We start from the raw sequence: 12,395 nt of genomic DNA on the forward strand, positions 1-12,395 counted from the left end.
TACTTACAAGCCCCTAACCAACAATGCAGTTTAATAAAAAAATAAGGATAAGAATAAGAAATAAAAGTAACAAGTAATTAAAGAGCAGCAGTAAAATAACAATAGCCAGACTATATACAGGGGGGTACCGGTACAGAGTCAATGTGCGGGGGCACTGGTTAGTTGAGGTAATATGCACATGTAGGTAGAGTTATTAAAGTGATAATGCATAGATGATAACAACAGAGAGTAGCAGCGGTGATTACATTCAAATGATTGTTTAAAGTATTTTAAAATAGAAGAGATTGCTGTAGTTCAGAGAAGCAGAATGGTCTGAGTCTTGATGGCAGTAGGCTTGGGCTAGCTACTGTAGAATAAGGATCTGAGAGCACGGTCTGATTTAAATGGTCTCATCCCAGCTGATGAGCAGCAGCAACTGCCCCTGCTGCTAAAATGCCATCATGTTTACTCATACATACTTATGAAAGGGTGTTGGCTAGATAACCATGGCTGCCGGTCACTGACACCAACAGCCACATGGGCTGTCTTTTTTCATGGTGACACTATGACACAGCAAAGAGAGAAAAAAGTCCTTATCTCAATTTCTAATCACAAATATTACTACTTAATACTTAACACATAATGGCTTAATATTTACTTAAGTCATTATTAATATTAAATGCTTAGCTAGTCGTTACTATTAAGATTACATTGATTATATAATCTACTTAAAATGTAATTCAATTGAAAGTCATCTTTTTTCAGAATGTATCTTCTCATTGTTTATTCATGCAGATATAAATGATTGTATATTGGTCTGTAAAATTACATAAAACAGGATCGGGGATAATTCCATTTCAATCCAGTCAATTCATTAAGTAAACTGAAAATTCCAATGCTATTTATTAAGAACAATTTAAATTGGAATTTCAGTTTACTGTACTTCCTGAATTGACAAAATTGAAATGGAATTGACACCACCCCTGAAATAAGAGTGCACACGTGCATCACTGTTTGGTGAATGTCTAGATATGTCTACTGTAGGTATGCTCAGCCAACTGTATGGTGTCCCTTGCTAAAAAGAAGTATGTCAACCTGTATCAGCTAGTTGGCAGTGTATGAAATACTGCCACATGCAATCCAAGTAATGGTCCAAGCCAGGTGATACTGTATATTCAAGACATCTTTAGGGGAGCTCTCATCTCTCAGAAGGCAACAGTGCTCTGCTGGCCAGATGAAATCACAACTTAATGGAACCTAAACATAAAGGGAGAAATCTACACTTTATAATTGACATCAGGGGTGTATTCATTAGTCGGATTCTGTTGCAAAACATTTTGTCTGTTGCAAAACGTTTTGCAACGGAAACCGTTACTCCAAATAGAAAGCGTTTTGCAACGAAAACAAGTTTCATTCTGTTTGCTCGGTTTGCTTACATTTGGTAGCAAGAGTAAACGGTTCCCGTTTCAAATGGAAACATTTTGCAACGGATTCTGACTAATAAATGCACCCCAGTTTACATTTTATTAATTTAACTAGGCAAGTCAGTTAAGAACAAATTCTTATTTACAATGACGGCCTACCCAGGACAAACCCGGACAAAGTTGGGCCAATTGTGCGCCTCCCAAACACGGCCGGATGTGATACAGCCTGGATTCGAACTAGGAACTGTAGTGACACCTGTTGCCTCTTGCACTGAGATGCAGTGCCTTAGACAGCTGCACCACTCAGGAGCCGACATCAGGTAGGATTCCCCCCAAAGACCTCGCTTCTCAAGTATTGGTATCTCAAGTATGTGTATTAAGAGTAGAGATATTTATGGTATGTAAAACCCAGCAGTGCAATATAGAAATCCTACAGAAAACACAAATAGAAACAACAGTTTAATTTCCGAACCATCTTAAATACAGTTATATATTGATAAAAGTATGTTTTATGAAAGTTTCAAATTGCCATAGAGGCCAAACAGATCATGTCTCGGGCATAAAGGGTGGTTTGAGTAAAAATAGAGTAGCATGAATAGATTTGGAACAGAACACTGATAAATCGAGATTTGTGTGTGAACTTTAGACTAGTACCAACCATACCTCTAGGCCTGCATATGTCATGCAGATAATAATTCTTACATCCAGGTAATCTCTAATTAATAAGGGAGACCTCCTGGTCCCTTGTCTGACTGAGGGCCCTGGTATTGAGGACTCTTTTATTTGGGTTACCCTTCCACAGCTGATACGAGAGGAATCTGCCCTCCTGACTGGAGTGACATGAGACAAATGGCAGAGAGCGAGGGAGGGAGGGGGAAAATGTAACTTTGAATAGAGGCCCTCTAGAGACAAAGATCACAGTCCCAGAGCTAAATTTAGACCCGGGACAGCTGTGCTATGCTATGGTGCTAGGCCAGACAATAAAAAGCCCCAGCAACTACAAAATCCTAAAGCCCCAACACAAATGAACACTTGAGCTCTTGATCTGGGGCCTGGGTTATATAAATTGGGATGAATAACCAAGACTAACAAACAGTCTTATTGAGATAAAGCCAAAGGGTTGTTTCACCGTCCGACCTCAATGATCTCCTCCTTGAAGCAGTGTGTGTGTGTGTGTACGTGCGTGCATGAGAGAGGGTTTCACCTCAGTGATCTCCTCCTTGAAGACACAGTAGTGCAGGTTGCTGGTGAGGCTCTCTTCACACCTGTTGGCCTCAGCGCTCCAGTTCACACAACCTCTCTCCAGTCTCTCCAGACGCTCCTGCAGACGCCACACTGTAAACCCTGAGGCATGCTGGGATGGAAGGTGAGAGAAGTTCTGTATCATAAGATAATGAGCATGTAATGTAACTAGATCTTCAAAAGCATACTAATATTTGTTAGTGTGCATGTAAAGTTAAAAAAAAAAAAGTAAAGTAATACAGCACTTGGAGCAAGGGGAGTGCAAACACAATGAAAAAAAAACTCTCAGGGTCAAGACAAACAAACAAACAGTGGTGAATGTTGAGGTGTTGCCTTCCAGTCTCACCGACTGCTGGACAGTGTTGCTGATGTCTCCTCCCAGAGAGATAGCCAGGTTGTACAGGTGTCTGATGTGGCTCTGTCTGTCCTGGTGTTGGATCAGCTGGATCTTAGCCTGGCTCGTCTCGCTGAATCCTGTCACAGGCTCCGACGTTAACAGCTTATCCAGCTGGGGACACAACAGTTAACCAATTAGGAGGCTGTTTATTGAACGGTTATCCAATTAGGTGGCTGTTTATTTGTTGCTATGATCAGTATCTATGTGAATGTTTGATGATGTTTGCATATCACCAGGTGGTCAAGATTTTGAATAACCGAGTAATGCAGCCTTATATTCAATTAGTGTTCTATTAGTGTGTTCTGGGGTATCTTGTCTAGGAAACCCCCTGAGCTCATAGAAGGCTGATTTATTCTCTTGGATTCATTCTAGACTTTGCTTGTGTAATGATGCCCTTATTCATTAAATAGGTGTTTATTTAACTTCATTTCTCAAATCAAATAGATGTTTCACGTGCAGAATACAACGGGTGTAGACTTAACCATGAAATGAATGCTTGCTTACTAGCCCTTCCCAAAAATAGTAACACAAGAGGAATAAAATACACAAGAATGGAGCTATATTCAGGGAGATACAGTACCTAGTCAATGTGCAGAGGTACATGGTATTTGAGGTAGATATGTACATGAAAGGTAAAGTGACTTGGCATCACGGTAGATAACAATATGAGTAAAATAAAGAACAGAGTAGCAGCAGCATATGATGAGTGTGTTGTGTCTGTATGTGTGTGTGTGTGTGTGTATTTGTGTTTGTGTTGTCGGTATGCATGTGTGTGCAAATGTGCTTATGTAGTGTATGTGAATACGTATGGGTTTTGTGTGAGAGTGTCAGTGTAGTGTGTGTGTGAGTATATATATAGTGTGTATACAGTATATAGTCTTGTGAGTGTGCATAAAGTCAGTGCAAGACAGTTAGTCAGTGCAGATCTGGGTAAACACTAATTAACTTTTTAGTAGTCTTGTGGCTTGGGGGTAGAAGCTGTCTCGGAGCCTGTTGGTCTGAGAGCCGATGTCCCGGTACTGTTTGCCGGACGGTAGCTGAGGGAATAGTTTTGGGTGGCTGGAGTCTTTGGCAATTTTTCAGGCATTCCTCTGACACCACCTGATATAGAGGTCCTGGACGGCAGGGAGCTCGGCCTCAGTGATGTACTGGGCTGTCCACACCAACCTCTGTAGCACTTTGCGGTCGAGCGTGGTGCATTTGCCATACCAAGCGGTGATACAGCCAGTTAAGATGCTCTCGATGGTGCAGCTATAGAACTTTTTGAGGATCCGAAGGCCCATGCCAAATCTTTTCAGCCTTCTGAGTGGGAAGAGGCGCTGTTGTGCCGACCCACTCCACTACAGCCCTGTCGATGTGATGGGGGCGTACTCACCCCTCTTTCTCCTATAGTCCACGATCAGCTCCTTGGTCTTACAGACGTTTGGGGAAAAGTTGTTGTCATGGCACCTCACTGTCAAGTGTCTGACCTCCTCCCTGTAGGCTGTGTCATCGCCATCGGTGATCAGGCCTACCACTGTTGTGTTGTTAGCAAACTTGATAATGGTGTTGGAGTCGTGGGTGGACACAGTTGTGGGTGAACAGGGAGTACAAGAGGGGACTAAGCACACACCCTTGAGCATCCCCCATGTTGAGGGTCAGCATGGCGGAGGTGTTGTTTCCTACCCTCACCACCTGGGGCCGTTCTGTCAGGAAGTCCAGGATCCAGTTACAGAGGGAGATGTTCACTCCCAGGGTCCCCAGCTTGGTAATGAGCATGGAAGGGACTATGGTGTTAAATGCTGAGGAGTGGTCTATGAACAGCACTCTCACATAGTTATTTCCCCTCTTGTCCAGGTGGGAGAGGCCATCTGTGGATCTTTTGGGTGGTGTGCGGATTGGAGTGGGTCCAGGGTGTCTGGGATGATAGTGTTGATGTGTGTCATGACCAGCCTTTGAAAGCACTTCATAATTACAGATGTGAATGCCACATGGCGATTTAGGCAGGAACAGGGACAAAAATGGTCAAATTGAAACATGTTGTAATTACAGACTGGGACAAGAAGAGATTGAACATTTGAATGCTGGTCTGCATATGCTTTGAGAACACGCCTTCACATTCATATGAGTCAATGTATCAACCATAAAGACATGGTTAGTATTTGACTGCCAGGCGTAGTGTAGTGTGGATGGAGCATGCAAAGTATCAATCTCTTATGGTACATTTTAGGCTGAAAAGGTCTGCGAGGTACTGTATCTCCAGCGCATCTCTAAATTAATATCCTGTGTTCTTCGGTTTATATAGCAAAGCTAGATAGGTAACTAACTATCTGATAGTTACAGTATTTATGTGACATTTAAAGCTGACATTTAAAGCTGAAAAGGCCTATGAAGGGCAGAGAACTTTGATCTAAACTGATCCCATGTGTTCTCTCAAACACACAGCAAAGATAGTTTCCCTGCCAGAGACAGACACAATGGCTCTGAAGAGACTACAGCTAAGATAACATCCTCCCTGATATTTACAGTGTGTAGACTATGGGGTGTCCCAAATATCACCCTATTCCCTATATTGTGCACTACTTTATATAGTGCACTCTGTGGGCCCTGGTTAAAAGTAGTGCACTATTCGGTAGGGAATAGGGTGCCATTTGGGGTGCATGCCGCACCCTTAGACTATGTGTTGTTACCTCCTCATAAAGCTGGTGGAACTTCACAGCCATCTTGAGGACAGACTCGTACTCTTTGATGTTATCTTTCACTCTCTGATGAAGGTGAAGCATCTCTGTGACCTTCTCACTCTTCTCTTTGATAGGAATTCCTTTCAATGCCAACAGTTCTGATGTCTTCACCATGTATTCTACCTCCGCATTCAGTTGCTACAGGGGACATACATTACATAGAGAATAATTATGCATATTTACTTATAGGATATCACATAATGGGCCAGATCAAAGAACGAAGGGAGATGACACAAATGTAAAAAGATTCAGGCATGGTGTCAAGCTACTTAGAGCCACCGTATAGATACTGTACTATCAAGCAGTCTAAATGTATTTTGACTTACACTTAAACAGACTATATAATTATATTGGTACTCATAAAACCATTGTGTTCTGTAAAAAAATATATACATAATAATGTTGTGATTTATTCTACCTATATGACAGGTCAATGGGCTATAGTTCTTACCAGGAAGTGGGGCTTATCTAGGCTAAAGTTCTCCAGTAGCTTTGACACAGTCTTAAGGTCACTTCCCAGATCTACTTTAGAAGTCGGGACAAGAACCTCCTCCACACTCTTCAAGTCATGAACAGTCTGTAAAAAACACATTTAAAAAAACAGAAAAAAAAAAAAAAAGAAACCCCCCCCTGTTCTGACATTGTATTCAGGGGGTCTTACTAATTCATGAGATTGCACTTGATGATACATTAAGAATACATTGGTTGGGCTTCAGGAATTTGTAATGGATATACATTATCTACTTCTTTTTACTTTACCTTTTTCAATTGTTCTTTGTATTTCTTCCACTGTTTCTTGATGGACTTCACCTGACTGACATGGAGCTGCCAGGAGGTCCAGAGGTCCGACAGGTCCATCTTCTTCTTGTTCAGCTCCTCCATGGTCTTCTCCACCACACCGATGGCTACCCTCACATTCAGGTTCAGGTCCTCACTCACCTGACGATGCCAGCATAAAGAATCCATTGCTATCAGGTACTGGGTCTTGTCTGTATTCTACAGCCCTCATATATGAAGCACCACTGGATGTTGGTCTAACCATTCTCCCTCTTGTTTGAATTACAGTAATAAATGGTTCTAAGGTTTGTCTATATGCGTGCAGACAGTGACCTGTTAAGTGCAATTTATTCCAAAGATAATTACACAGCAATAATAAATGGGTTTTCCAACTTCTACTAGATACGTATAATCAATACATCTAAAATTGGCAAATGTCAGGCTGCCAAAACTATTGCATGAATAATAGCATTTGAAGAAGTTGAGTCCTAACAATTTCTCGAACCAGGTAATAATGTCTAACCATGTTAGATGAATTGATGTAGTTGTTTCCCAGGTCCTGCATGGCAAGGAAGCGTTCCAACATGGACTGCCACTTAGCATCTGCGATCTCCTTTGACGTGACGCTACTCTCCTTGTTCTCCTCCTCCTCTGGCTTCCAGTTATAGCTCTCATGTAGACTCTGCATCTGCTCCTCCACCTAAAACACCATAGGAGTTACAACTCTATTCAGTACAATGTAACTGTTATTCACATTTCAGTTCAAATACATACAGAATAAGGATGTTCAGTCAGTCAAGATACCACTGTGTCACCTACCACTGTAAAACACTAACATACACATTTCAACATACACATTTCAAAAAAATATACTGCTCAAAAAAATAAAGGGAACACTTAAACAACACATCCTAGATCTGAATGAAAGAAATAATCTTATTAAATACTTTTTTCTTTACATAGTTGAATGTGCTGACAACAAAATCACACAAAAATAATCAATGGAAAATCAATTTATCAACCCATGGAGGTCTGGATTTGGAGTCACACTCAAAATAAATTAAAGTGGAAAACCACACTACAGGCTGATCCAACTTTGATGTAATGTCCTAAAAACAAGTCAAAATGAGGCTCAGTAGTGTGTGTGGCCTCCACGTGCCCGTATGACCTCCCTACAACGCCTGGGCATGCTCCTGATGAGGTGGCGGATGGTCTCCTGAGGGATCTCCTCCCAGACCTGGACTAAAGCATCCGCCACCTCCTGGACAGTCTGTGGTGCAACGTGGCGTTGGTGGATGGAGCGAGACATGATGTCCCAGATGTGCTCAATTGGATTCAGGTCTGGGGAACGGGCGGGCCAGTCCATAGCATCAATGCCTTCCTCTTGCAGGAACTGCTGACACACTCCAGCCACATGAGGTCTAGCATTGTCTTGCATTAGGAGGAACCCAGGGCCAACCGCACCAGCATATGGTCTCACAAGGGGTCTGAGGATCTCATCTCGGTACCTAATGGCAGTCAGGCTACCTCTGGCGAGCACATGGAGGGCTGTGCGGCCCCCCAAAGAAATGCCACCCCACACCATGACTGACCCACCGCCAAACCGGTCATGCTGGAGGATGTTGCAGGCAGCAGAACGTTCTCCACGGCGTCTCCAGACTGTCACGTCTGTCACGTGCTCAGTGTGAACCTGCTTTCATCTGTGAAGAGCACAGGGCGCCAGTGGCGAATTTGCCAATCTTGGTGTTCTCTGGCAAATGCCAAACATCCTGCACGGTGTTGGGCTGTAAGCACAACCCCCACCTGTGGATGTCGGGCCCTCATACCACCCTCATGGAGTCTGTTTCTGATCGTTTGAGCAGACACATGCACATTTGTAGCCTGCTGGAGGTCATTTTGCAGGGCTCTGGCAGTGCTCCTCTTGCTCCTCCTTGCACAAAAGGCGGAGGTAGCGGTCCTGCTGCTGGGTTGTTGCCCTCCTACGGCCTCCTCCACGTCTCCTGATGTACTGGCCTGTCTCCTGGTAGCGCCTCCATGCTCTGGACACTACGCTGACAGACACAGCAAACCTTCTTGCCACAGCTCGCATTGATGTGCCATCCTGGATGAGCTGCACTACCTGAGCCACTTGTGTGGGTTGTAGACTCCGTCTCATGCTACCTCTAGAGTGAAAGCACCGCCAGCATTCAAAAGTGACCAAAACATCAGCCAGGAAGCATAGGAACTGAGAAGTGGTCTGTGGTCCCCACCTGCAGAACCACTCCTTTATTGGGGGTGTCTTGCTAATTGCCTATAATTTCTACCTGTTGTCTATTCCATTTGCACAACAGCATTTGAAATGTATTGTCAATCAGTGTTGCTTCCTAAGTGGACAGTTTGATTTCACAGAAGTGTGATTGACTTGGAGTTACATTGTGTTGTTTAAGTGTTCCCTTTATTTTTTTGAGCAGTGTATAATGTAAGACAAAATAACCTCCTCAGCAATTCGCAAGAAGCCCACGTATGGTCGGATATTGTCGATGCGGGATGTGATGTTTCTGGTGACTGTCTTCAGCTCCTCCACTAGCAGTGATGCTTTGTTGGAGAACTCAGTGGCTTCAGGACACTCCAGTGTTTTCAGTTCCGTTATCTGTTCTGCCATGGCCTCTGCCTCACTGGCTGTTTCCTGAGAACCAAATGACCAGGATTGAGAAGCTCGATAGTATCACACATATACAGCACCTGTCAAAAGTTTAGACACACCTACTCATTCAAGGGTTTTTCTTTATTTGTACAATTTTCTACATTGTAGAGTAACGGAAACATGGATTACCACAGATAACACTGCTACTCCTACTGCTCTCTCCTCGTCTGCCCACGTATTCTCGCATACCCCTAGAGCATCGAGCCAGCGGGGTGGTGGCACTGGAATCCTCATCTCTCCCAAGTGGACATTCTCTCTTTCTCCCCTGACTCATCTGTCTATCTCCTCATTTGAATTCCATGCTGTCACAGTTACCAGCCCTTTCAAGCTTAACATCCTTATCATTTATCGCCCTCCAGGTTCCCTTGGAGAGTTCATCAATGAGCTTGACGCCTTGATAAGTTCCTTTCCTGAGGATGGCTCACCTCTCACAGATCAGGGTGACTTTAACCTCCCCACGTCTACCTTTGACTCATTCCTCTCTGCCTCCTTCTTTCCACTCCTCTCCTCTTTTGACCTCACCCTCTCACCTTCCCCCCCTACTCACAAGGCAGGCAATACGCTTGACCTCATCTTTACTAGATGCTGTTCTTCCACTAATCTCATTGCAACTCCCCTCCAAATCTCCGACCACTACCTTGTATCCTTTTCCCTCTCGCTCTCATCCAACACTTCTCACTCTGCCCCTACTCGGATGGTATTGCGCCGTCCCAACCTTCGCTCTCTCTCTCCCGCTACTCTCTCCTCTTCCATCCTATCATCTCTTCCCTCTGCTCAAACCTTCTCCAACCTATCTCCTGATTCTGCCTCCTCAACCCTCCTCTCCTCCCTTTCTGCATCCTTTGATTTTCTCTGTCCCCTATCCTCCAGGCCGGCTCGGTCCTCCCCTCCTGCTCCGTGGCTTGACAACTCACTGCGAGCTCACAGAACAGGGCTCCGGGCAGCCGAGCGGAAATGGAGGAAAACTCGCCTCCCTGCGGACCTGGCATCCTTTCACTCCCTCCTCTCTACATTCTCCTCTTCTGTCTCTGCTGCTAAAGCCTGACTGACATGCTAAAGCCACTTTCTACCACTCTAAATTCCAAGCATCTGCCTCTAACCCTAGGAAGCTCTTTGCTACCTTCTCCTCCCTCCTGAATCCTCCCCCCCCCTCCTCCCTCTATGCGGATGACTTCGTCAACCATTTTGAAAAGAAGGTTGACGATATCCGATCCTCGTTTGCTAAGTCAAACGACACCGCTGGTCCTGCTCACACTGCTCTACCCTGTGCTTTGACCTCTTTCTCCCCTCTCTCTGCAGATGAAATCTCGCGTCTTGTGACGGCCGGCCGCCCAACAACCTGCCCACTTGACCCTATCCCCTCCTCTCTTCTCCAGACCATTTCCGGAGACATTCTCCCCTACCTCACCTCGCTCATCAACTCATCCTTGACCGCTGGCTACGTCCCTTCCGTCTTCAAGAGAGCGAGAGTTGCACCCCTTCTGAAAAAACCTACACTCGATCCCTCCCATGTCAACAACTACAGACCAGTATCCCTTCTTTCTTTTCTCTCCAAAACTCTTGAACGTGCCGTCCTTGGCCAGCTCTCCTGCTATCTCTCTCAGAATGACCTTCTTGATCCTAATCAGTCAGGTTTCAAGACTGGGCATTCAACTGAGACTGCTCTTCTCTGTGTCACGGAGGCTCTCCGCACTGCTAAAGCTAACTCTCTCTCCTCTGCTCTTATCCTTCTAGACCTATCTGCTGCCTTTGATACTGTGAACCATCAGATCCTCCTCTCCACCCTCTCCGAGTTGGGCATCTCCGGCGCGGCCCACGCTTGGATTGCGTCCTACCTGACAGGTCGCTCCTACCAGGTGGCGTGGCGAGAATCTGTCTCCGCACCACGCGCTCTCACCACTGGTGTCCCCCAGGGCTCTGTTCTAGGCCCTCTCCTATTCTCGCTATACACCAAGTCACTTGGCTCTGTCATATCCTCACATGGTCTCTCCTATCATTGCTATGCAGACGACACACAATTAATCTTCTCCTTTCCCCCTTCTGATAACCAGGCGGCGAATCGCATCTCTGCATGTCTGGCAGACATATCAGTGTGGATGACGGATCACCACCTCAAGCTGAACCTCGGCAAGACGGAGCTGCTCTTCCTCCCGGGGAAGGACTGCCCGTTCCATGATCTCGCCTTCACGGTTGACAACTCCCTTGTGTCCTCCTCCCAGAGTGCTAAGAACCTTGGCGTGATCCTGGACAACACCCTGTCGTTCTCCACTAACATCAAGGCGGTGACCCGATCCTGTAGGTTCATGCTCTACAACATTCGCAGAGTACGACCCTGCCTCACACAGGAAGCGACGCAGGTCCTAATCCAGGCACTTGTCATCTCCCGTCTGGATTACTGCAACTCGCTGTTGGCTGGGCTCCCTGCCTGTGCCATTAAACCCCTACAACTCATCCAGAACGCCGCAGCCCGTCTGGTGTTCAACCTTCCCAAGTTCTCTCACGTCACCCCGCTCCTCCGCTCTCTCCACTGGCTTCCAGTTGAAGCTCGCATCCGCTACAAGACCATGGTGCTTGCCTACGGAGCTGTGAGGGGAACGGCACCTCCATACCTTCAGGCTCTGATCAGGCCCTACACCCAAACAAGGGCATTGCGTTCATCCACCTCTGGCATGCTGGCCCCCCTACCTCTGAGGAAGCACGGTTCCCGCTCAGCCCAGTCCAAACTGTTCGCTGCTCTGGCACCCCAATGGTGGAACAAGCTCCCTCACGACGCCAGGACAGCGGAGTCAATCACCACCTTCCGGAGACACCTGAAACCCCACCTCTTTAAGGAATACCTGGGATAGGATAAAGTAATGCTTCTAACCCCCCCCCCTTAAAAGATTTAGATGCACTATTGTAAAGTGGTTGTTCCACTGGATATCATAAGGTGAATGCACCAATTTGTAAGTCGCTCCGGATAAGAGCGTCTGCTAAATTACTTAAATGTAATGTAAATGTAAAATAACACAAATGGAATCATGTAGTTACCAAAAAAGTGTTAAACAAATCTAAATATATTTTATATTTGAGATTTTTCAAAGTAGCCATCCTTTTCCTTGATGACAGCTTCGCACACTCTTGGCATTCTCTCAACCAGCTTCACCTGGAATGCTTTTCCAACCATCTTGAAG

At 45.3% G+C, this 12,395-nt stretch overlaps 1 protein-coding gene across 1 annotated transcript in view; it reads right to left on the reverse strand.

Moving 5' to 3' along the window:
• Positions 1–12,395, reverse strand: part of LOC115160996 (coiled-coil domain-containing protein 141) — a 45,062-nt gene that overhangs the window by 8,298 nt on the left and 24,369 nt on the right. Inside the window, exons 11-17 of the mRNA XM_029711622.1 lie at positions 9,013–9,204; positions 7,063–7,239; positions 6,522–6,701; positions 6,214–6,339; positions 5,712–5,900; positions 2,992–3,153; positions 2,608–2,757 (exon numbers count right to left, since the gene is read on the reverse strand). Of these exons, the coding sequence (XP_029567482.1) occupies positions 2,608–2,757; positions 2,992–3,153; positions 5,712–5,900; positions 6,214–6,339; positions 6,522–6,701; positions 7,063–7,239; positions 9,013–9,204 (1,176 nt within the window). The remainder of the gene's footprint in view (positions 1–2,607; positions 2,758–2,991; positions 3,154–5,711; positions 5,901–6,213; positions 6,340–6,521; positions 6,702–7,062; positions 7,240–9,012; positions 9,205–12,395) is intronic.

This window comes from Salmo trutta, chromosome 24, assembly GCF_901001165.1.
Source record: "Salmo trutta chromosome 24, fSalTru1.1, whole genome shotgun sequence".
In the NCBI taxonomy this organism is placed as follows: domain Eukaryota; kingdom Metazoa; phylum Chordata; class Actinopteri; order Salmoniformes; family Salmonidae; genus Salmo; species Salmo trutta.